Here is a 25,409-nt window from a genome sequence, read left to right on the forward strand (position 1 = left end):
CTGTTCCCCTGTTTCTGCCATGCTGAGGTCCTGGCCCATTTTGTCTTACAAGGAGCCAGCTCAGTTCTGCCTGAGTAGTGCTCACTAGACTGACGAGATTTAAAATCAGATTAAAAAGAAACACTTAAATACAGAGACACAGCCAGGCAAAGAAGCTCTGTCATTATTATAGAGATGTTAAAGGTTCCTGGTAAAACTCCCATCTTTGCTTGGCGTGATGAAGCCTTCATCAGTCCTGGAGTGGTAAATGAGAAACAGGAAACTTATGGGCATTATTTCAGGTAAATCTACATCTGCAAACTTTGCTTTGCCCAGGTTGCAATGGAACAACTCAATACACCTGTGCATCTCCAGACTATTCTTAACTTGACCTTTCAGTCAGAGAAACTATCCATGGAAGTCCATACCAATTCCACAGCAATAAGGCAGTTCTGAATCAGAGCCTGCAATAAGTGAATTTAAACAAAATCCATGCACAGGTTTAATTTCAGCATTTGCATAAGTACTTTATTTTTCCACCAGTCCCCCACCCTTTTTCAGTGCAGAAAATTAATAATGCTGCAAGGTGAATTGTGCTTCTTGAATTGTTAAAATTTTCATAATCTTCCTTATTCACTAAGTAGCCTTGGGTTTTAGTTAATAATCATTCAGAAGCAGTGCTGAATAAAAAAATGTTTTAGTTGATTTTCTCTTGGGTTTTTATGTTATTCTTACTGTAACTGGTGCTTCACAAATGCAGCTTTTTCTTCACAAGATTCCTGAGGCAAGTTAATATTAGTATCCTCATCTTACAGATGAAGAACAGAAAGGTGGAGCAATTTGAGCAAGAACATTTCAAACATTTGCTATTCTTGGATTCTTCTCTTGGGACACAAAGCCTTACTTGAAGGACTTGCTCTGCCTGGTTTCATGGTTTCATTTGGAGTGGGATGCACTTTCTTTCCACAGAGTAAATAACACACAGCTCAAGTCAGCACGGCAGAAATCAAAGGCTGGTACAAGCTACAGTGCAACTCCTCTCCAAGCAAACCAATTTGTCATAACTTGTCACATTCCCACCTTCCTTCTGTTCCCAGCCATATGTTCCCCTCCCCTCCCACTGACACCTGCCTGGCTCCTTCTGTGAGCTCAGCCTGAGGAAAAGAAAAAAAAAGTGTGATTACTTTTTGACAACAAGCTACAGAGTCAGTTTTACATTTATAATAATCATAGAATGGCTTGTGTTGGAAGGGACCTTAAAGATCATCTAATTCCAACACCCCTTCCATGGGCAGGGACACCTTCCACTAGACAGTTGCTCAGAGCTCCCTCCAACCTGGCCTTAAAAAGTGTATTTATTTGTTTTTAGGGTGTGTTACTACTAATTCTAAAACAGCTATTTTATTTATGTGTAGTAAGGCATTAGCAATTACGTTTCAATTTACTATTCATTATCGTAATACATAGTAATCACAAAAGTTTATAAATATTCATTAGTAATTATCGCCATATAACTTTTGCATGTTGAAATAATGTATTATCATATATTATTTATAAATTATATTTTATAATACCAGAACTCCACAAGCTTTCGATGGTACTGCAGAAGAGGGGGAGCGCTCACCCAGCACGGCAGCCCCTGCACTGAGGGGCTCACGATTTGTCAAACAAGTTGCATTTTTAGGCATCAATGAATCACCAAAAAAACGCCTTTTGCGGTTTTTTTTACACCTTCCATTTCTGCCCCTCCGTCCCTCCCAAGCTCCCGCCCAGCCGCGGGCGGGGCGCGCCGGGGTCGCCGCGCGTGCGCGCCGGGCCCCACGTTGGGGTCGCGGCGCTCGCGGCAGCGGCTCCCGGCAGCGATGTTCCGCCGTCCCCCGCGCAACTTCCGCGGCCGGCGGCGCGCAGCCTCCAGCGGCAGCAGCGAGGGCGAGCCGGAGGCACAGCCGTCCCCGGCCGCAGCCCCCTCCCCGGACTCCGGTGCCAGCTCGCCCTCGGAGCGGGAAGCGGAGGCCGAGGGCGGTCCCGGCGCGGAGGGGCCGCTGCCCGCGGAGGAGCCGGCCCGCAGCCCCCGCAGGCGGGCGCGCAGAGCCGGGGCGGGCCCGGGCCCGGGGCAGCGCCGAGCCGAGGCCGCAGCGGGGCCGGGCCGGGCCGGGAAGGAGCTGCTGAGTTTCGGCGGCGAGGAGGAGCGGGAAGGTGAGGATGGATCGAGTGTGCGTATCCCGCAGAGCACGGCCCGGGGCTCCGGGAGCGGAGGGGCTCTGCCCTGCGCTGCCGCCTCAGCGAGCCCCTCCTGCCTCTCGCTGTAAACACACCCAGCCGTTCTGTGTCAGGGGAAGGCTCGGGAGGGTTTGCGTGGTAAACCCGTACTAAAACCTGGGCTGGGCCTTGTTAGTCTGGAGAAGACAGAGAGCTGGTCTCATCAGTCCGTCTAAATATCTCGAACGCGGGTGCGAGAGAAGGGTGCCGGCCTCTGTTCGGTGATGGCCAGCAATAGGATGAGGAACAGTGGCCATAAACTAAAACATAGTAAGTTCCACCTCAACACGAGGAAGGACTTTTTTACATCAAAGGTGGCAGAGTACTGGAACAGCTGCCGAGGGAGGGCGTGCAGTCTGCCTCTCTGGAGGAATTCCAAACCCACCTGGATACATTCCTGTCTTACCTGTTCCAGGTGATCCTGCCCTGGCAGGGGGATTGGCCAAGGGGATCTCAAGAGTTCCCTTTCAACCCTGACAATTCTGTGATTCTGTGAAAAGTACTTTGACAATTACTTATATCCACATTCTTTCAGCTGGAAAGCATTTGAAATCTTCTTAGAACTGGAGAAAAGCAGAGAAACAAGTACTGTATGGTTCCATGACTAAACAAGCTTATGATGAACAAGCTTGAATAAATGAAACTTTTTTTGTTGTGGTTGATGAGAAGACATAGCCACTTTGGTGGGGACAAGCTTCAGAGAGACCCTGCATTTCAGCAGTGCAGTGTTGCTCTGTAAAGGAGGCTGAGCTGCAGTTTTTACCTAAGAGGTGATAGATCATGAGTGATAAAGCCACAGTAATATTTAGGATTGATCCAGCCAGAACTGAAAGACTGGACATAGATAGCCCTTAGTGCCATGGTCTTGTTGGCATGTTGGTGTTTGGTCATAGCTTGGACTTGATCTCAGAGATCCTTTCCAACCTAATTGATTCTGTGATTGAGAAGTTATGCTGTGCACACATGGAGTTTACATACACTTTTGTGTGCAGTACATACATTTATGTGTGTGTATATTGTTGGCTTTATGGATGTTACTCAGAATCACTTTGTTTTATTTGTTAGATGAAGAGCTTTTTAAAATTAAAAAGCCATCCTTCAACGAAGTAACCTTTAGAATTAAAAAGAAGGAAAGCTTACTGCCTGCACAGACAGAAGCTGAAGAAAGCAAAAGTAAGTACCTTTCTTAGTTAAATATTTTATGAAGTACATGAAGAGTGATATAAAAATACTGCTCTTAGATGTTTTTTGCTTGTTAATTGAACCCAGAATTACCCAGAACTTACAATGTTAGTTTACAGGTTTATAATTGTAATGTATTTGTGCTGAAATTATTTTCAATTTGACCTTGGTAAAAGTTTATTAGAACTTGGAGGCTGTTCTTGAGAAAACCTGATTATGCAGAACCATTTACTACACCAAAGTTAACAAAGTTTTGATAAGTTTATACCTCAGCATCATGTCTTTCAAACTTTGGCCAGGTATCCACTGCTTATTGCTGTCAGATTGCTGTTTGATCTGAGTATTGGCATTGACCTTAGTAGCATTTTGTCTGATGAAACTTAATGTGAACTTTAATAAATTGTTTGCTCTTACAGCATTTAAGTATTTTAATTGAATTCAGTCAACAGCCTTGATTATTCTGCTAGTATCCCTGGTTTCATTGAAATACAGTCAGTTGCCCAGAGAGGCTGGGCTCCCCATCCCTGGAAGTGTTTCAGGCCAGGTTGGATGGGGCTCTGAGCACCTGGTCTGGTGGAAGATGTCCCTGCCCATGGCAGGGGAATTGGAACTAGATGATCTTTAAGGTGCCTTCCAACCCAAACCATTCTGTGGTAACTCTCCCATTGGATTATTTGGAGTTTGTGTGTTTTAGAAACAAATGCATCTAAAAGTTCTCTTTATGTATTCCCCTTTTGACACCTCTGTCAATTCACAGATATGCCATATTTGCTAATGTTAGATAAAAGTAAATTAGATTGAGACTGGGCAATAATTCCCTTTGAGGTTGTGATTCAGCTGAGATAGTAAATCTTCTTAATAACTTCTTGAAAAAGCATATTGTAGTCTTTTAAAAAGTGGTACATTTTGTTGTTCAGTAATCTGATGATTTACTGAAAGTGCAGTGGCAGATGAAGAGAAATCAATATTTTTAAAGAATTTGATAATAACTGGAAACAAGATAGATATAAATGTTTATAGTTTAACTAAGAGCTCCCTCATTGTTAATGCTTAAAAGTTCTTTCTAAAGGCAGTTTTTCAAGTCAAGAATCCAAATATGCTGTGAGCAATCAGAATATTAATTAGTTGTTATCTGAGAGCTGATCTCATTGCTTTTGTGCATGTAAATACACTCTGTGTCTCAGAAGGACTCACAGTCTTTCTACGGGAAGCATCAAAGATGCTTTTATTCAATACAAGAATTGGCTTGTAAATGACTCTCTTGGAATGTTACAATTTGACATGTTTTGATGAGAGCAGGTGGAGATAGACAAGTGACCAGTCTTTGCTGCAGCAAGGTGTAAATAATTTCTGGTAACCAGTTATGGCACATCATATTCCAGCAGCTGAAACTGAAATAATGGATCATACTTTTTTCCCTTATAAAGAAGAAATCTATCAGTTGGAGCCTGGAGTTGGTAACACCAAAGAGACTCATGAAGAGGATGAGGACAATGAGGATGAAACTTATTCTTCACTGAATGAGGATTACAACAGCTCAGATTCTGAAAATGAATCCAGCTCTCCACAGAGGAGGAAGGATTTATCACCAGGTTAGTTCCCTGTGTTTTTTTGGTTTTATTTTTTTCCAAGAAAGTTATTTTAGAACATTTTGTGTTTGAAGTACATGACAGGTTAGGTGAGATGAGTCCCGCTGAGCTTAAACCACCTAAGGTATGGGCATGTATTTATCCTGAGTCAGGGCTACCCTTCTGGAAGAGTAGTGGTTGGTTCCCCCACGTTTTTAGTTGCAAATATTTGCTGTCTTTCTGTGCTAATTTTGGGAATGGAGCAGAAATTATGAGCCCTGGTTATAGACAAAAGGCAGAAGAAAATTCCTCTTAAGTGATGCACAATTCCCTTCATGAGGTGAAAATAAAACCTCACTTAGAGGGTGAGAGCCACTTTTTTTCATCTCCTTATATTCTACATGGCAACCATTGTAGAAAACCATCTTGTGTTCTGTATCCAGAGTTGTTCAGTAGTGCTGAACAGTTGTGATGATTGGCATTAGATACAGAGTGTTTCTTTTGCTCTTTTCCTTAGATTTTCTCTCTCTTTGATGCAGGCAATATCCCCAGTGCAGCTCACATTGAGGCTGCTCGGAGGAAGTGTCACTTAGCCAGGACAGAGGCTGATTATCTTGCCCTGGATGTTTCAAACAGTCCTCAGGTCCCTCAGAGAAGAGGAAGCAGTGATTTGGAGAGTGAAGATGAGTCTGAAACAAAGAATCTTGATTTTGCTCCTAAAATGAAAACTCTTAGGCAGAGGATGACTGAAGACATGGGTGAGTTTGTGGTGTTTCTCCCAGAGGCTTTCTTTTAGTCTCTGGAGCCACGTGGGACTTGTCCAGTAAGGAGTGAGGCTTTGCTCTTCAGGGCTCTTGGAAAAAGGCTGTGCAGTTGGTACTTGAGGTTTATATGGGTCATAAACCTGGTTTAGCTCTCACTGGTGGTGGTGCAGGATACTTTGAGAAACGTGCAAAATTATTTTTGGCCTTGTAAGAGGCACATTTACTATGAAGTTACTCTAAGTCCTGCCTCCTGCTTCTGGTCTGGTCTTCTAAGTGCTCTTCCTGCACTGACATTATAAATTTGAAAAATGAAAAACAAACAAACAAACCAGCATTCCAGCTCTTCAGAAGCAAACAGACCTACTGCATGCAAAACATAATTGGCTTTTCCATTGTTTTTATTCCTTAGAGCTGCTTATAGTGCTGTTTATAACACTATGCTTATAATGTTGTTTATGAAACACAGGTTTACTTATGTATTTGAATAAGGGCTATAAGAAATGCATATCTATGAGCAGAATCTGCCCATAGATTAATTCAAATTAATGTTAATGAGATGTTTTTGTATCTGTAGTTAAGTGTATGTTCTGGAATGCTCAAGGGTTTGTTGGGTGTCATGTCTTGGTCTATACTTACACTCTTGTTTACATGTATTATGCATGTAAACTTTGTTTTGAGAAATAAAAACAAGATGTTTTTGTGCTTCCTACTGCAGTAGTAGTTTTCTGAGAAACAGTTGATTGAATGAATGTTACTGTGAATCCTCCAAATCCCAGTAGCCTTTTCCAAGCCTTCCTTGCCTTTCAGTTTTGCAGTCCTCCATCTGCAGGTTTTTCATATGTTTTTTGTGTGTATCACTTCTCAGTGTTGGCTGGGAGACCCATTTTTGCTTTAGATGGAGGGGAAAAAATTAAGGGTATAGTTACATCTAATAACAGTTGTTTTACCTTCCAGAGTCTCTGGGTGATGCATCAAGTGATGATGAAGCCAAGTGGGAAGAGCAGCAAATAAAGAAAGCTGTTAAACTCTCTCAGGTGACAGATGCTTTCCTAACCATTGGAAGTTACTTTTTGCTTACAGTCAAGACAGCTTGTCTGGAGTACTCTTGTTATCTCTGTTTTGCCCTCTCATTAAGGAGGATTTTAGGAAGTTATTCCCTGATTCTTCAGGGAAAGATGATTAGAAATACGGGAAGATGATAATGAAAATCTGTAATCTCTGTCTGGCTGTTGAGAAGCAGTGTGGTGGTGTCAACCCCAGAGGCAGATGCCTGTTTTAATAAGAGATCACAGGAAGCAGAGAAGAAAATTCTGAACTCTGATTCTTTTTGCTGCTGTGCAAGGGATCTTGAAAGGAAGAAAATGCAAATGATACAAATGTTGCAAAGTTGCAAAGCAAAAATTATTATTTTATTCTGCTAAATTTCTGTTGAGTAACAATCTGGGAGCTCTCTTCACAGTTCAGCAAAATGCTGTCTTTTCCCCAGTAAGTAATTGGCAAAAGCAAACTATATTCTGATGTGCTGGAAGTTTTAGTTCTGGCTTGGATCACTGACTCTGGATCCAGCTTAGGAGTATCTGAATATCCAGCTCTTTATTAAAGTCAGAATTGACAGCTGTAGAAGTTTTTCCAATTTGGGGAGTAGAGGAATGAGAGAAAGTTGCATCTTATTGAGAATAAGTTCAAATCCAGTATGATCTTAGTCCTCATACTCCACTTGCTTATGGAAAAGTTAATTCTACTCTTCAGGGAACAGCAGCAATTTATAGCTGTAGACCTTGTTAGTTATGGATTTAATGCTTGAATTGATTGGGTTTTGTCTAGATTTTTTTGTGATTGAAATATATGTCTTTGTATCAGATGTCTAGTATTCAAATGATATGTTTTGTTGATCTGTAGAGTTGCAAGGGGAGAAATTGTGTAAATGTTATATTAAAAATTGACACTTAATTTTTGTAGGACATTGGTGATGATGGTTCTGTGCATAAATATCAACCAACCAAAGCCAAGTTTGATACCTCTGTTTCGCTACCACCTGTGAATTTGGAAATTGTGAAGAAGAGACTGACTGAAAGGTAACTCCTTAACTTATGAGTTTTCTGAGTTTTTGTCACAGAATGAGGCAACAGCTTTGAAGTCTTACTCTGTTTTCTAGAGCGTTGAGCTGTATTTGGGTTGTTAACCAGAGTAATGATGTCTAATGGAGTACTACAAATTTTTTACTTTGTGTGACAATACTTTGTTTCATGGGAGCATTTGGACTTTCAAGAGTGTTTCTATCATCTTGAACTTTAGAAAGTAAATTCATTTATTTGGCAGCAGCTTTTTATGGTTACTGGTGGTTCTTGACAGGAGCCTTGGCTCGATGTTACATTTGTCCAGCAAACAGAACTTCACTGGGGGCAGGTGGAGCTGGCACTCCCAATCCTCCTTCTTTTAGTAGTTCTTCTGATAGTTCTTATACAGCTGCAAAAATAGCCCAGTATTTCCTAAAGCAGCCCAAGTTCTCTACAGCCTATTCAGAACATACCTGGATCTTTTTCTTTAGTTCTGTGCCAGGCTGTGACTTCTCTTGAGCAGCTCAGCTGCTGTGTGGGCAGCTGAGGTGTCCTGGGTTGGACATGGGAACCTCCTAGAGGGTGTGTGGGAAGGACAGCTGGGGTCAGGCATCCCAAGGTAAGCCATCCCCTGTCATCCCTCCCAGCACTGGGAAGCAGCTGTTCAGATAAGTTTAGACAAGTAACTTAATACAAGTGAGACATAAATTGTGCTGTGAACTTGCACCAAGCTCTCTCTGTGTAATCTTTGGTTTGTACAGACCATCACTGCCACATTTGTTTAGAGAAGTGAAACTAAGTTGGACTAAATATTTTTGTGGAATTGTATGCTTTCGTAGCTTTAATCACCTGAAGGAATTGAGTTAACTGAAGCAGGAATTTATGTACAGAATCAATAAGAGAACATAAGAATATAGCTGTCAAGAGTGGGAAACTTGTCTGGGAAATGCAAGAAGGGGTGGGGGAACCTGTTTGTTGTAGATACAAACCTGTTTTGTTTGTAGATGTTTTTAACATATTAAGTGCTGAAATAAATTAATATTTTTTTCTTTTTAATTTGTAGCACAGTAGAACACAATAGCTTAGTTCATTTTTTTTTTTGGGAAGTGTTTAGTTCAGGGAAGTGAAATAAATTGTGGTCTGTGCTTTTGTTTTGTTACAGACCTGCTCAAACTGAGCAAACACTTGGGATATGTAAGGAGGGAAGGGTAAAAAAGAGAGGAAGCAGAGTTGTAGTATATGTAAATGTTTGTGTGCTCCCTGTCTACTAGAGACAGCTGTAGAAGTTTTTGGTGTTTTATCACACAATGGTAAGAGTTGTCAGTTGGTTTGTATTTAATAGTGAGCACATTGTAAATGCTACAGGTACTTCTGTCCATGCAGCTTTTATTAACTGGTATGGACATGCTGATGTGAGCTGTAGTTTTTACCAGATTACATTGGGTAGAATCTATTTAATAATGTGATACCATGTAATTTTGAATTTTATGTTTTTGGGAAGTGTGGTGTATTGAGGAGTCCAGGTAAAATACCTGTGGTGCTTTCAAAACTAGCACCATATAAATGACATTTGGGTTGCCAAAGCATGATGTTTGTTCCTACCTTGTAAATGTTGGCATGGGTAAATCTTTCAGTGCTGCTCAGGTCAAATTCAAGTGCTATTATTAGCACAGGCAAAGATGTTGGATGTGATTATAATGGGAGAAATGTTTTGGAGTGCATCAGCTGTTAAGCTGGCAATAATTCTGATTGTCTGGGTTTCTCTCTTTTAGGATAACATCCTTACAGGATGTGCACCGTGCCCACCAGAGAGAGTATGAAAAATATATGGAGGATATTGAGAGCTCAAAGATGTCTGTCCAGGAGTTGGAGAAGTCTTCAGATGCACCTCTGAATTACAAATTCTACAGGACCATGAAAACATATGTAGAAAACTTGATAAACTGTTTGAATGAAAAAGTATGTATTATTGTGTTGTTTGTTTTTTTTTTTTTTAAGATGTGTATTCTGTCAGTGAAAAATGAGGGATACCACCCAGTTAAAAATCAGTTCTATCAGAATCCAATTTAATTTAATTTTAATTTTGTGTTACTTTGCAGTTGTGAACTTCTTCAGGTAGTTTTAAAGAGAATAAATGTTAGTTAGTGAATACATTTTCTTCAGTAGCTAGTGCCTCAAAAGCAAACTGCAATAAAACAAGGGACACCAGTGGTGTCCTGGTGAACCCTTTTGTATGAAGTCTATGAAGTCTTAGTCATTGATGTGTAACTGGCATATAGTTTGTGTTTTCAGCCTGAAAACTCCATGACTAGGAACTTGTCAATCTATGATACTTCTGTTCTGATTTCATAGCCATACAAAAAACCCATGGAAACTGGTTTTTGTTCATTCTTGTGAGATGTAAATCAAAGCCTGTTTGGTGTTTGCTGTATTGCAGCTGAAGGACATTAATCAGCTGGAATGGGCTGTGCATGCTCTTCTTCAGCAACGAGCTGTGAGAGTATCGAAGCGAAGACAGGAGGAGCTGAAAAATGAATCTGCTTATATTCAGCATCTGACAAGTTAGTACCAAGTTCAAATTTTCAGTGAGAAAATAACTTCTGTCTTTGAGCAGAAATACAGTTCATTTTTGGGTTAAGATTTTAATTTTCACCTTTGATCCCCTTTCCCCTTCCCATTGTCAGTAGGTGTGTTCCACTGTACCTCTTTTGAAATTCTTATCTCAGTAATGCCCATGACACTGTTTTTCTCTGGCTTAATTTCTCTGAATATGAGGTGGCCAAGTACCTTGTCAATTTTAAATTGTTCAATCTCCCATCAATATTTAAAAAGAAAAATAGAGTCAGTTTTCCAGTAGGTTTCAAGTTGGAGAAAGCTTGCTTATTATTGAATTCTATGAATATCTGAAAAAGCTGAGTGTGTAATTGGCAATATCACTTTTACCTGAGCGTGCCTGTTAGGCTATGTGTGTGCCCAGACTGGAGATTTCAAACCAGGAGGTGACACCCTCACCCTCTTCATGCTCTGCTCACCCATGTGGCAGAGCATGAAGAGAGAAGCTACTCTGTGTAAGGGTTTTATCTAAAAGAAAACTGTGTTTCAGTCACTGTAGGAAAAATTAGTATAGTTTTCTCAGCTCATGCTTTCTATCCTCACTAAGGTATTGTTTATATGCTGTGTGAATCTCTAGCTGCTGCCATTTAAAAAACCCAAACAAACTAGACCTCCAAAACCCTTTAAAACTGTTCAGGCAAAGCTGAGAGCAATCTGCTTGGAGCTGCTGGGAACAGATGGAGGGCAGATGCACTGTATCCTGGTAAATACTTAATCATATGGGTTCAGTCTTCTCACTGGAGGGGATAAACTGCTGATGAGAGAAAGTAGCAGTCTGGATGGTTTTGTAAAATGGGGTGGCAAACTGACAACTGGTTTAAGGAGAAAAGGGTAATGCCATAGTAAGAATTGCTATTAAAATTATTTTACATCCAGCTCATTAGAAATGAGACTGCACTTGCATGTTTAGCAGCACATAGCATTGTTTTTTTATGTTCCTAATTGTATTTAATATAGTGTAAAGACTGTTTTTTCTTACAGTATAGTACTTCAGTAGTATACTATAGTACAGTAGTAGTACACCCTTTCTCTTTGGCATGTTTTGCACATCAGCCAGTTATTAGTGTTACAAGAAATTCACTCTGACTTACTCTGGACACTATTGGAGTTTTGATTAGGTTTGTTCTTTTGTTGGCTATTTTCCAAATTTAAAAAAACCTTCAAAACAATAGAAGGAGATTGTTTGTTTCCTGTTTGAAAATAAAACAGGAACTTTAAAAATGTACCACTTTATTTTTGACTGTTTCTGTCTTTTAGGTGGGAATGACAAACCAGTGAAAAGCACATTGGAAGGTGGTGAGAAGACACAGGTTCTGGAAATGTGTGAGCATCGAAGGTAACTCTTACACAGAGGTGCACTTAACTCTTATAAATGTGCTGTGCACTGACTTCCTGTCATTCCTGCAGAATATGTAAACCTGTAGGATTATGAAATGAGATTACATTAAAAATATTTCAGTATTTGCTCTCCAAAACTTGAAGTACATGGAAGCCATCTATGCTTTAATGTCATTCTCTTCATATTGATTTGAACCTGAATGCTAATAGAGCTGGATGTTTTAAATTAAAAAGTCTTAAGTGACACAAAATTATGAGGGGAGCTGTTTTCTTCCTATTTTAATTAATAATATTATTAACCTTTACAGAAATATATTTTATATTATGTATAAATATTTATATATTTGCTATTTATATTTATAAATAGCAAAATTGGGCAGAATTGTTTCTGCTGGAGAGGCGATGGTGAGTGAAGCAAATCAACCTGTAGCCCCAGGTCTGCTATCCATGTAGGTGAGACAGATGCTACATTTTTGATGCTACACTGTTCACAGATTGGTACCAATTTTTTTTCATATTATTTGAAAGCTTTGAAAGTTTTATAGTTGAAGTGGTACCTCAAGTTATAACTATACTTTGAAGCAGCAAGTATCTTGAAATTTTACTGGAGGAAAAGTGGTATAATAATAAAAACTTCCTCTCAAAGCAGTTAACTTATAATGCTAATGGATATGAATAACTGTTTAAAAGTATTTATGCAATATCACTTCCATATTATTTATCATTTTCCTCTGGTAGAAATTCAAGCCATTGATTTTGCAGCCTGTTTCTCTTGATGCCATGGCAATAGTTTTTGGAACCCCACTGGCACATGGGTGCTATCACCTTTTTCCTGTGGGTTGTTGAACAAGATCCAGGACTGGCAGGACAGTGAGAGCTCAGTAAATACACACTAAACTGTCAGACAGGATCCAGTTCAACAGCAGATGCTTAGTGTTCCAGGTGGGATTAGTTGTTAGCCTCATCAGTGGTGATGAGGTGAAGGGAAGGTTATTGCATGGCTCAAAGGGGAGGTCAGAGATGTTGCTCTAAGCTCTTGGATGACAGTTCTCAAATGCTCTCCTTTTTCCACAGTTTGAGTCCTTTTGGTTCTGTACTCACTGTTGCTCCCCCATTGTTCCTCTCCTCGGGCTGTTGTTCTCACGACTTGTTTTAAGTACATTTTTTGAAGTTGGATTATTTTTTAAGCTGTCTCCTGCACACACAGGAGAGGATAACTCATCTGAGTTCATTCCCAAATGCAGGGCCTGCAGGCGGCAGGCGAGGGAGCACTCAGGAGAAGGAGATCACCACGAGGGCTTGTCCAGTGATGAGGAGCTGACTCCCACAGAGGTGGACGAGTTCCAGAAGAGCAAAGGTTGGTGAGACAGTCCTAATGTGTTCTAGAACAAGATATTGTTGATATTTCTTTAATGATTTTTTTTTTTAAGGAAAAGTAGAGGAATACTTCATTTGAGTTCCATCTTTTTATTTGCACACTGTAGAAAAAAATGCACCCAGGCAGTTCTGACTAATGATTTGGGAGGAATGGATGAATGGTTGTAGATTTCTTGTGGTGTCAGTTATGTGGTGGCAGCATTCTACATGGCTTTTTAAACTAGAGGTTAGCTCTGTCAGATTATGCCAAAGCTGATCTGGCAGTACTCAGTGCAGTGCTGCAACATGTTTTGTACAGTCAATTTATTTCCTGAAGCTGGGGTGTGAATTAAAGGTGGTGTTTTAATTATCTTAAGTGAATGGATGAAGAGGAGGAGGGAAAGGTATAATAACTTTACTTAACATAACAGCAGAAGGGTTTTCATGCCTGAATTTTTATCATTTGAGAACAAAGTTTGAATTACAGTGGTTATATAAATCTGTGAAATAGATCTTGAAGAAACTTGCCTTTCCTTGGTCTTCTGACACTATTTTCCTCTAAAACTGGGTTTTTGTGGGAGCTGCTTTTAAACCATTTCAATGTCAAGTGTGTCAAAGATAAATAACAAATGCATTTCTCATAAAAATATCTTTTATGTCCTATAGATGCATAAACCCTTCAGCTCATGCCTCAATAAGTTCTGTGATTATTTCTTTTTATTCCCAATAAATATTATCCATAGATAACGTTTTAGAGGATAGTAGGAAAATCTTTGAAGATGTACATGCAGATTTTTGTGACATCAGAAAAATCCTGTTGAAATTCCAGGAATGGAAAGAGAAGTTTCCTGACTCTTACTGTGATGCTTACATCAGTTTCTGCCTGCCTAAGCTATTAAACCCATTGATCAGAGTTCAGTTAATAAGTTGGAATCCTCTTGAGGTGGGTGCATCAGCTGACATTTTTGTTCAAAATTGTATGTTTGTGTGTATGATGTATTTATATAAAAAATAATTTTTTCCTATACCTAGCACAGTGAATTAGTAATTAAGAAAGCTGCTGTGTTATCTCAAAAACTGAAGCATGTTGTGGAATGCTTCAGTTTTACTTCCTGCCCCTTTTACCACACCTCCAGCCCCTTTTGCCACACCTCCTGTAAAAACAATTCTCCTGGGTTCTTTGAAGACACTTGAAGAATCCCACCCATTAAATTATGGCTTTAAATCTAATTTTGTTGTTTTGGCCCATTCAGTGATGAGGGTAGAGCTGAAATTAAGTGTGACTTTGGGTGTTACTGGATAGAGCTTTTCTCTTAATGTTGACCAGCTGAACAACTAATAGGATTCATCTTTCTGCAGAATTTTACAGAGTTGGAACAGATGCCCTGGTTCAGAGCTATAGAAGAATTCAGTGGTGCAGAAAATGTATCTGAATCAAAAAGAGATGATGATCATGATAAAGAAGTTTTGCCTAGAGTGATTGAAAAAACTGTTCTTCCCAAAATTACAGGTATGCTGAGATTGTATTGAAAACCTTCACTGCAGTTACGCCATCAAACCTTAAATAAAAATAATAATATCAAATAATGTTGGTGATATCACAGTGCTCCAAGATGTAATGATTGTGTAGTTCCACAGAGTGGGGCTGAGGTGTCCTCTTCAAAATTATTGTGAGAGGCTGAGCTTTTTATTTGTTTACTTCTGTTACATTGTAATGGCTTGAAACTAGGGTGGATAAATAACTTGCATATTATGAATTAAATAAGTTCCTATTTTTTTTTTTCAGCATTTGTGAAGAGTGTGTGGGATCCTTTATCTACTTCACAAACAAAGAACCTTGTACAGCTTTGCAATAACATCTTTGGAAAACAAATCCTTTCCAAAAATGAGTCCAGCAGAGCAAGAGAGGTAAAAGCTGTGGTACTGAGAAAGGGGAGCTTCACCCACTGTGTATTTTGTGTGTGTTCCTGTGGGCACTGAGAACCTTCTCCTGAAGCTGTTTGGTTCTGATTACTTTTTTGTTTTGCCACTTTATATTAAGATGATTTAACAATTAAACTTCCAGCTCTATGATTCTCTCCTTGTTGAAGATAATGAGGCAGAAATCAGCTACTGTTCATAGAAAAATCCTGCCTGTATCTATCCAGAATCTGTTTGTAGATTTAATCTTCCTTCACTGCAATAACAATGATTTGCATTTAATTATCTTTGCAAATTTGAGCTTTATATGCTAGTAATGCTTCAGTGGTGCATCCCTTAAGCTTTTATTTATAAATTAGGCCTAGAATTTTAAAATTTGAGAATCCCCAAAGGTTGGTTAATTGGTGAGGAGGAAAACTACTATGTAATCTAGCAATCCTTTAATAATTACTTCTACATACACAGTCACTCTAGGAAGCCATTCTTAGCCTGATTCTGGCTTTATTCTGATGTAAATCAGAAAGTTTATCTAGTGAAAATGGGATGGATTAAGTGGTGAAATGGATGTTTGGCCCCTGAGTATGAAAATAAATATTTTAAAGAAAATGTTTATGCTTTCCAAAGTTTGCTGTTTTGAAACCATGGCTTAAAGTCAAGTGATACAACTGATCTTAGCAAGAATTTAAAATAAATAAATAGGCTTAAAAGAAAGGTAGGTGGCAATCTATGGCACCTGAAAACATTGCTCAAAAATACAGACTATCCTAGCTATGGTGATTTTTTTTTTTTTTTAACATAGAATTTAACATCTTTTAGTGGACAACCCATGTGTATAACTTTCTTTGGTCTTAATCTGTACAGTTTTCTTGCTGCCTTGCAGATTAATGTGCAAAACCAGGCCTCACCTAGGCATATAGCTTAGGGATATAGCAAAACCCTCTAGGCTAAGCCTGTAGATAATTACAGCTGTGATTTGTCTGCTGTTTCTATTTTCTATTCGGGGTCTCAATGTGCATTTTATACAAATGGAAGCTGCACTTATCTCTAAGATATGAGACCTCTGGATGAACTAAATACAAATTGAATATGAAGTCTTTCTTCTGAGGACACATTAATAATTTTTTTTAATAGGATTTGATGAACACGGTTGTCCTAAGAATAAAGAAATCTGTTGAGGAAGATGTCTTTATTCCTCTGTATCCTAAAAGGTAAGCTAACCCTCTGACTCTTCAGTTTGTATTTTTTTTAGTTCCTCTGCCTTTCTCCCTTACAGATGTAGATGAAATACTGTAGACATGCATGTCTGAGAGATCAGCTGTCTGTTTATCTTCTTTTAAATCCAACAAAAAATAATCTTTATTTTAACTTTTTCTACCCATGACCAGCACTGTGGAGGACAAATCATCACTACGTTCAAAATTTCAAGAAAGACGGTTTTGGTCAGCTCTTAAGGTAGAGAAAATAGTGCTGGATTTTGTTCTGTTTATCCTCTCTGAAATTCATTTCACTGGAAACATTAACATCCCAGACCATATTTCAGTTTTCCTGCTATTCGTGTTGCTTGTCCTGCTCCTTGGCTCAGGGCAGGTTAATTTTCAGGTAGCTTAACCACAAGGTATTTTATCTTCACAAACACAGCTTTACACCATGCTCAAAAATGACAGTTGTAAGGATTTATAGTGATAGAGGCAACAGAAAAAACCCTCAGTGCCTTATAATAGTGACATGAACTACAAAAAAATCTTTGTGATGCCACAAACTGTAACATCATCATGTCATGAGGGGCTCTGTGTAGTCTTGTCCTGAGCAGTTGATGTAAGTTTTTCACTTCTGTCTTTGCTTCTCTGACAGTTTGCTTAGTTGACTTAGCAATTTGTTAAACCCCCTGGAAGGCTAAAATAGTCTTCCCCCCCTTGCGAGGTCATGTATATGCATATACAGGTATATCTATGCATACAGAGAGATGCCCTTGTAAAGTTAATTAGGTTATTTACTCTGTGCAGTTTATTAGTGGCTAACTGACCAGGAGTTTGAAGACTGTAAATCCTAGAGTTTGAGGACTTGCATTGGATGCACATATTACCTTTCTATGTTTTTCTTTTATGAAATTTGTAAGAGTTTTAGTACATTTACAGCCAGCAGCTCTACAGATTCTTTGTTTCCTCATTACTGCAGCTGCTCTCCAATGTTGTGCTTTGGGATGGGATTGTCCAGGAAGACAAGGTCCGTGATTTGGGCCTGAGCAAGCTGCTGAATCGTTACCTTCTGCTGAACATCCTGAACACACCACTAGGGCTGGACAGTATTGAAAAGTGTAATAAGGTAAAAGATAACATTCAGTGGAAGAGGGTGTATGCTCAAAGCCTTTTGTTTTTCATGAAGAGGGGACAAAACTGAAGATGGAATATTTAAAAAAAAGAAAATGTAAACATTTAAAATTTTATTTTGTTTTTTTTCTTTTAACAACCTTGCTGCATAAGAGCATTTTAGAGCAAATTCTGGTCTGTGGGTTCTTAAGCATAACCACTTAGAGAGATAATCAATGTTGGTTTGAAGGAAAAAAACCCACCTGAACCTGCCAGAAGGATCCTGTCAGAAGTGATGTGACTTGTTTATATTGAAATGCTTGTTAAACTTTTTCCAAATGCTATGTTAACAGGTGGTTGCATGCCTCCCAGAAAGATGGTTCCAGGATCTCAAGGGTGGATCAACTCTCCCTGAATTACTGAACTTCAGCCAGCACTTGCTGCAATGTGCCCGTGAGCTACACAAGGACAACCACAGGTAATGTGATGAGGCTGTCCTTGAGATTCAAATGGTTCCCCAAATACTTTGTGTTAAAATTCCTTAAATACCATATATTTGACACTTTAAAGTATGCTCATGTCATGTATATATATATATATATATCTAAAAGAAAATATGGAGTCTAATGTGAAGGAGCACTTGAGCAGTCCTTGTTTACTGTGAGAGTTTGAGGTGGTTGGCATTGGGTGCTTTAATGATCAGTGTAGCCAAGGTCAGGAAACAAAAATTATACTTTAGATGGGTTAATAAAAGTGCTGCTATATTTTTTTAAATTCTTTTTCTTATTCTTAAATAGTGATAAAACAAAAGAAGTTCTTCTCCTGCTGGTGAGAATTGGAGCTTTGCATATTGTAGAAGACTTCATTGAAGAGCATAAACTTGAACACCTTAAAGCAATGATTGGGAAATAGAAACCTTTGAAGGAATGCTTACATTACTGAAACAAGCCTGATATTCACAGTGAACCAGTTCTAATATGAAATTTAATTAGTGGATCCTGCCTACTCAGAGGTAGTGGTAATCACTATCTTGGTGTTAAATACATGAGGTGTTTTTTCAAAATGTCTTTTACTGCCATCTACTCCTAGCTTAGGGAATATTTAGAAGTTGCAGTTGCAAAGCAATGGTTCAGGCATTCTAAAATGTGTGACAGTGCATTAGTGCTGTATCCTTCTTGGAAGGAATCTTGCAGACAGAAAGTATCTGTGAACTTCATCACTGCTAGCCAGTAGACAACTGGAGAGGTTATTTTCAGTATTAATTACCAAATGCCATTCTGACTCAGCAGTCACTGAGCTCTTCTGACTTGTGGTCCACAGTGATTTGTGGTGGTGTTATTGTTCAGCCATTCCTAGTGAAAAGGATTCATGATGCCCCTGATACAGAAACAAGGGGGGGGTCAGTGTGCAGGTAAGGAATCAGGATTTTCATCACAGACTCTGTGATGATGAGAACAGAACAAGTTACTTTCTAGTAACTGGAGTTTTAGAAATCTCCCTTTCCTTCCCAGTAAGCTCTACAGAACTTCACTTCTTCACATCCTTATTAGGATATTATTTCTAATGTTTTGTAATTTTGTATATTTGTAATAAATATTTTTACAGAATAACAGGGATGTTTCATTGTAAAAACTGTAATGCATCACAGAATCTATATGTTTGTGACTATTTCTCCAAAATCTTCTGGGAATAGAATTTAACTCTTGTAGACTTAATCCTTATGCCATCTTTTTTTATTTTTTAAGTTAAAAATATATTTTTGTAAAATATTTTAATTGTAAATAGGTTTGATCAATATTACAGACAAAAGATTAAAAATAATTTGGGTTTTTTTTTGAAAATAAAATATTTCACTGTGGTGATGACTCTTACAGCTCAGTTAATGTTTGACAAAATGTTATTAAGTTGTATGAAAAAAAAGCGCTTCCAGCTCCACTAACCTACAGGAGCTTCAGGATATATGTTGCAAATGCCACTTTCTAATAATCAATTTCTGCTGTTTTCCCTCTCAGAATGCCAACAAAAATGCAACTGCTGATCAGCAATCACCACAAGCTCATGATCTCATTGCTTTTCTCTTGTTCTGCTTTGCCTCATCCCAGCTCGTCTCTAGCACCAGCCTATAACAAAAATGTTCTTGATGTTCTGTCACAATTTAGCTCTGTAGATGTTTGTTTCTGGAAGAAAGATTCCTTGTAATGATTTGTAGGCGTTGAGAGGGCAGTGGACACTTGAGCCACAGAAATCTGTTCATGCTGAAATCTGGAAAGGTTAACTTTATTGTTGCTTTGCCCATGTATATACAAAACTTGACAACTGATCATCCATACAGTAAACTAAAAATGTTAATTTTCTCAGGAATTCTAGACTGCAAAAACCATTATTTTCCAAGTTCTTTACTCAGTTCTTTCCGAATCTTTTCCTCTATTTTTGAAGTATCATATTCCCTCAGCATGTCAAACTCCAGCCATGGCTGGCTCCATTTCTGTGCTGCTTGCATTTTATGTTCTGGTAGCTCAAACTTGATTCCCTTTATATTGTATTTGGGTCTTTCCCACCGTTTTGACCATGGTTTTGGTTTCATTCGTACCTGCACCTAGAATGAAAGATTAAAAATTTTAAAAACCCAAAACAATAAAAAGGTACTAAGAAATTAGATTTTTGATTGTGATCTTTAGCAAAAGGTCACAATTGCTGCTCTAACAGGACAAAAGTAAGAGAAAACTGACCAATCTGTCAGTGTGTTGTTTAGTAACTACTATGATATTATGATTGTTATCATACTATCTTGTAAAAAATTTAAATTAACACTGTCTTGATTTATCACAGAGTCCTTAATTGAAACACAAACTGAAGCTAACTCATCTTTTCTAGTTTTGCTCCTTTTGAAGAAAAAAATAAAAGTAGCACAAGAGGGAAAGGGAGGAATTGCCATACTGAGTTTCTACACAACACTCTGGCAGGGTCTGATGGTTTCTGGATCTTCCCTGAGATGCAGATTTTAGGTGACTTATCCATCTTTCTTACCTTGTTTCCTGACACTAACCACTCCTGAATCAGTAACTACATTAACAAAAACATTCCTGTAAGAAAAGCCTTCCCTTCTGCACAGTTCTGCAGAGAAATGTGGAGGCTACTTCTCTTTGCATGTCTTCAAAATGAACTCCAGAGGATGGTAGATGTTTACATTCTCACCATTCTTTCATTAGAGAAGTGTCACAAAGACTTACCTGATTTTTATCTGCTTTTGTTATCCTGGTAACTGATACAGCAAAGAGCTGCTCCAGCCTGCCAGGATAAGTCATAAATGGAGGCTGTAAATAATCCTGTGCTTTCCCCCTGGCTCCTACCTTGTTCACAGGAATTTCCTCATGGTCCATGCGAGGCACAGGTTTCATATTGACATCGACAGTGCTGTACTCGGGGAGGGCGTCCCGCAGGTACATCAGGTTCTCATCCAGCCTCTTCTCCAGCTTCAGCACCTCGATGGCCTGGATGCGAGGGCTGTACAGTTCGTAACAGATTTCAACCCCTTAGAGACAGAAAGCCTGGTTTAATGCACCAAGTTCAGGAGAAATACTAACACCCAAGCAGTATTGCTTCAGTTACACATTTCTGTATCATTGCAAACTGCTTTTTAGAACTCAGAGCACTGCAGTGCTGTGTGCACTTGTGACTGTACTTGTGCACTGTGTCTGCACATTTCTTAGTAAATCACATCTTTGAAGCCATTCTGTATAAGAGACTTGAATGGCTCAAATTTAAGGAAGATGAGCTTGGGTTTTCAACTTTATTTCCTTTTGGTTACAATGGCTGTTAATTATGCATCTCAGTGTAGGTGTAGTGCGTATGAAGAGACACCCACCCCTTTCATATTTGCCCTCAGATCTCCATATTTGCACTGCCCCTGATTTTGTCCTAATCCAGAATACGAACCTGTGATAAAACTCTTCTAATCTGTTGCTTATTAAAACAGTTCCCACCTACATCCCTTGTTCATGAAAACACACAGTGCTCAAACTGGGCTGGTGTTTACATGGCAACACACAACCCAGGCTCAGATACAAGCACAACCATCACAGAACATCTAAAAATTACTGTGCAGTTCCATGCCTTTCAAGTACAGAGGACATCAGTATTTCTGTGTACAGTTTTAAACTTGCACAGTACTGTAACAGGCAGACTCATACTTTCACTTTAATCTGCTGTTTTCCTCCCCATAAACTAAACTTCTACAACATAACACATTTTTTGCTGAACACTTGCAGCATAATTACCACCGCTGAAACCCCACCTTGGTCTTCAATGACATTGCGGAGGACAAAGGTGGCACCGAGCCCTGTCCCTCCCCTCTGGATGCAGATCCCCACAAAGCGGCTGGATTTGTCACTGGCGAGGGGATTCGCAGTCGTCACGGCGAGTATACTGCCTGCCAAAAAATGGATTCAAATTAATATGTTAATATAAGATGTTAATAAACAGTTAATATGTGCCAAAATGTGGGAAGAATCAGGCAAAGTGCATCTATTCAGGTGTATTTTGAAAATACTTTTGCTTCCCATCAAAACTGCCAGAACCAGAAAAAGCTGCTAACGTGACCTGAATTAACAGAGTTCAGGTTAACTACAACTGTTAATCTTCACCTTTATTTTTCTGCTCTTCCCTATCCAAATTGAATATAATTAATCAAATGTATTTTTTTTTCTTTACCTCTACTGGTAAACCATATGCTCAAGTGCCAAGATTGAAAAATTCCCACATAAGGAACACATTAGGATAACTCTTTCAATGAATCAGGTTTAAATATGAGATTAAAATACTAAGTGTTATGTATAGAAACACATCCAGTTGATCTAACACACCTAAAATGTTTTATGCCATTTTACATATGACCACACTTTCTAACACCCCACACAATATAAAATACTGCCAGAATTACCAAAGTTTTAGTGCTGACACTGACCAACATAGAATTCTGGGATGTTGAACACTTTTCTTCTCTGTATCATATCCTTTCTTTCTATGTAGTATTTAAGAGGATCTTTTCTCCCTCTGGGAGGTATAAATTCAGGGCTCAGGAACCTGAAAGAAAAGCCAAACTTTTAGAAGTATGAAAGAAAGTATTTGCATAAAAACCATAAGACAATTCCAAGTATTTGGCCGAAGAATTACCAGCTGTTGCCTTTTCAGAGATATGAAATGTAGTCTCTGAAGTCACCAATTTTACTTAATTATTGTTTTTTTATATCAAAAAGGAATTTTTGTGGGGTTTTGATTTTGATTTTGGGTTTTTATGTCTTTTCTTGTTGTTGTTCTTTTAAACAGCTTTTTTCCCAAACCAGTAATACATGTTGGTCTCAGAGGAGCTGACTGAAAGAGGCCAGTTCAATTAGTGCTGTCAAAGCTTAGAAACAGGTTATTTCATGGTCTAATTGTAATCCCCATGACAAAACACTTTGTTGACTTTAATAACAGATATGGAAGAATCTATTACAGTTTTCACAAACTGATTCTACAGGACACACCACATAAATGTCCTTTTGTCTTTTTGTCTTACAGAAGCTAAAACAGACTAGTAAAACTATTTTTTTTTTGCTACTAAAAAATTAAACCATGCCAAAGAATTTCCCCATGGCCTGGACCTCAGTTATTGACTGCTGAGCTGAGTGCCTGAAATGGACTGGCTTGAGCTGAGAACCATTTCCAAGAGATATTTCGATGTGCTCCCTCAGGTTTGGATGGCAAGACCACCTTGCCCTCAGAGCAGATGGATGAAGGTGGACTCAGTTCAGTTGTACAGATGCATCTTAAAAGTCCTGGATCTGTTCAGGAGAGAAGTGCCCCACATAGAGGAGGACAAATGCAAATTTGCCCTACAAACCTTATAGGGCTGTGGGAGCAGCAGAAGTTCTGGCTGGTGCTGCTGCCCACAGGCAGCAAACAACAGCAAACCTACTCATGATCTTCAAAGTGAGGTTTTTGGAGGGGGAAGATGAACAGTATAGTGTCACCACTCTTCCCCTAGACACAGCACTGCACTTTGAACCTCTGGGTCATTTAAAGCAGTGCAAATTGGGTTTGAAACCCAGGGAGATTGTGGATGCTCCAATCCTGGGGATTCATGAACAGGCTGGATGGGACTTGGAGCAAGCTGCTCTAGTGGGAGGTGTCCCTGCCCATGGCAGAGGGGTTTGGAGTAAGATGATCTTTAGGTCCCTTCCAACCCAAACCATTCTGTGATTCCATGAAATGGGTTGAGGTGACATCAAAAATACCCAGAATGAAGACATCTCATGAACGTTACCAGGGCCATCAGGCCCATGTCACAAACAGTGATGCACAACCAGCCTTGAGGTCCAAGGCAAAAGCAGACACAGGACCTGTGTCCCTGTCACGTTAAAGAGATGCCTTTAACAGACATAATCTCCCACATTATCCCCAAATTTGCAGAAGCATTTACTGCTCTACAATTTTTTTTTCATGCTTCATTGCTTTCAGAAAATCTACAATCAGTATTTTATGGTGTTTTGAACATATTCCAACACAAATGGTCTTTGCTATTATTTGGGTTTTTGTTGTTGTAGTAACGCCTTGACGCTTTAAGTAAGTGCTCATACAGTGAGCAGCCTGAGCACAGCCCGGTGAGGCTCTGCCAGCTCAGGTGAGCAGTGGGACACTCTCACCTGCTCTCCTCCTTCTGCGTCTTCCTGTCGATAATGACGGGCTTCGGAGGCGGCTGGAATTTCGGTGGCTTTCCATCGCTGCTCACTCGATACCCCGATAAAGAAAAACACCCTGTAAAATACAACACAGTGTTTAAAACACCCGTGATTTCAAGTTTAACCTCTCCCCCCACTAAAGCAGGGCATGGCACCACAACCCGCCCGCCAGGCCAGGAGCCTCCTCCCCCCCGCTCTGTGTGCCAGGGAGGGCAGAAGGAGAGCTCGGGGCAGCGGGGAGGATCGGGGGAGGCTCGGGGGTGAGGGTGAGGGCCCAGGCGGTGCTCACGGGCGGGCAGGGCGATGGCGGCGCCCCTCGGCACCAGCCTCCCACAGGCGGCCGCCATGGCAGCTGCGACGCGGCCGCTACGGCGAGCGCGGGGGGACAGAGCTCGTTGGGACGGAGCGCGGAGGCGGCGCCGCCTCACAGGGCGGTGCCAAACTGGAGCAGGCTTGGGCGGGATCCCGGGAAGGAGCTCCTCGCTGTGAGGGTGGGGAGGAGTTGGGATGGGCTGGCCGGAGACGCCGTGGGCTTCTCATCTCTGGAAGTGTTCCAGGCCGGGTTGGATGGGGCTGGTTTAGGGGAGGCGTCCCTGCCCCAGGGCAGGGGCTGGAAGGGATGTTAAAGACGGTCCCAAGCCAACCCGTTCTGTGATTTAAAGATGAAGAGAAACAAAGCGGTCCCTTTCACCTCCATCCCTCAGGGCGATTCGGGTGTGGCAGGAGGCCCCAAAGCAGGGGAGAGGGGCAGGGCTGTCCCTGGGATGAGGAGCTGGAGCTCCCAGTGCATCCCCGGCATCATCGCTACTCAGCACAGACACACTCGTAGTCCCTCCTTGGACATCACAGAGGTCATGAATTCACCAGAGGTTATGAATTCTGGCTTTGCCACATGAAAGTGGTGGTATGTTTTCCAGAAACACACTTCTGTGTGTCTTCACGATAAAAATACTCAACTAAAAATTTTTTTCGAGGCCATTGTTATCTCGGTCCATAATTCAGATATCTCCCAGTTCCAGTGATTTTCACCAAGTAGTTTAGAAATTATTATATGCAAAACTATTGTTGAGGTATCTTTAATATGTTTATGTCATGTTTTCTTGGCCATCAGTCTGGATTCAATTAGTGCCTACAGAGGCAGGAGGAAGGTGAATTCTAAATGCAGATCTATAAATAACACCTCACACTTTAAACTTTGCAGAGATTCACATCAAAATATCTCTGACCTCATGAACTAATTAGATCCATCACGTTGCCTGTGACGTTCCCCCAACCCCTTTTATTGGTTGCAGATGACTGCCCAAGCCTCCACATTAACACGAGTAATTTCCTACTTTGTGATACTTGG

The 25,409-nt window shown here is 40.0% G+C and overlaps 2 protein-coding genes across 3 annotated transcripts; one reads left to right on the forward strand and one right to left on the reverse strand.

Annotated features, from left to right (window-relative positions):
- Positions 1-1,759: 1,759 nt before the first annotated feature.
- Positions 1,760-19,201, forward strand: GCFC2 (GC-rich sequence DNA-binding factor 2). Of its 2 annotated transcripts, none has more exons than XM_050972522.1 (18): positions 1,760-2,175; positions 3,304-3,411; positions 4,848-5,012; positions 5,528-5,746; positions 6,707-6,786; positions 7,712-7,827; positions 9,582-9,768; positions 10,247-10,370; positions 11,680-11,758; positions 13,005-13,117; positions 13,860-14,059; positions 14,476-14,626; positions 14,903-15,024; positions 16,168-16,244; positions 16,422-16,488; positions 17,212-17,358; positions 17,696-17,820; positions 18,140-19,201. In XM_050972522.1, exons 1-18 carry the CDS (start codon positions 1,842-1,844, stop codon positions 18,252-18,254), a joined length of 2,529 nt encoding a protein of 842 aa, XP_050828479.1. In that variant the 5' UTR covers positions 1,760-1,841; the 3' UTR covers positions 18,255-19,201. The 2 variants fall into 2 exon arrangements, with proteins under 2 accessions (XP_050828479.1, XP_030091896.1); XM_030236036.2 differs by having other exon boundaries at positions 4,851-5,012.
- A 390-nt stretch (positions 19,202-19,591) lies between these two features.
- MRPL19 (mitochondrial ribosomal protein L19) lies at positions 19,592-24,456 on the reverse strand. Its single transcript, XM_030236037.2, has 6 exons — positions 24,351-24,456; positions 24,026-24,137; positions 22,306-22,424; positions 21,637-21,771; positions 20,693-20,874; positions 19,592-19,938 (listed from the first exon to the last, which is right to left on the reverse strand). The coding sequence occupies exons 1-6, from the start codon at positions 24,406-24,408 to the stop codon at positions 19,723-19,725; spliced, it is 822 nt and encodes a 273-aa protein (XP_030091897.1). The 5' UTR covers positions 24,409-24,456; the 3' UTR covers positions 19,592-19,722.
- Between the last annotated feature and the right edge of the window lie 953 nt (positions 24,457-25,409).

The sequence above is a fragment of the Serinus canaria genome, chromosome 3 (genome assembly GCF_022539315.1).
Source record: "Serinus canaria isolate serCan28SL12 chromosome 3, serCan2020, whole genome shotgun sequence".
NCBI lineage: Eukaryota > Metazoa > Chordata > Aves > Passeriformes > Fringillidae > Serinus > Serinus canaria.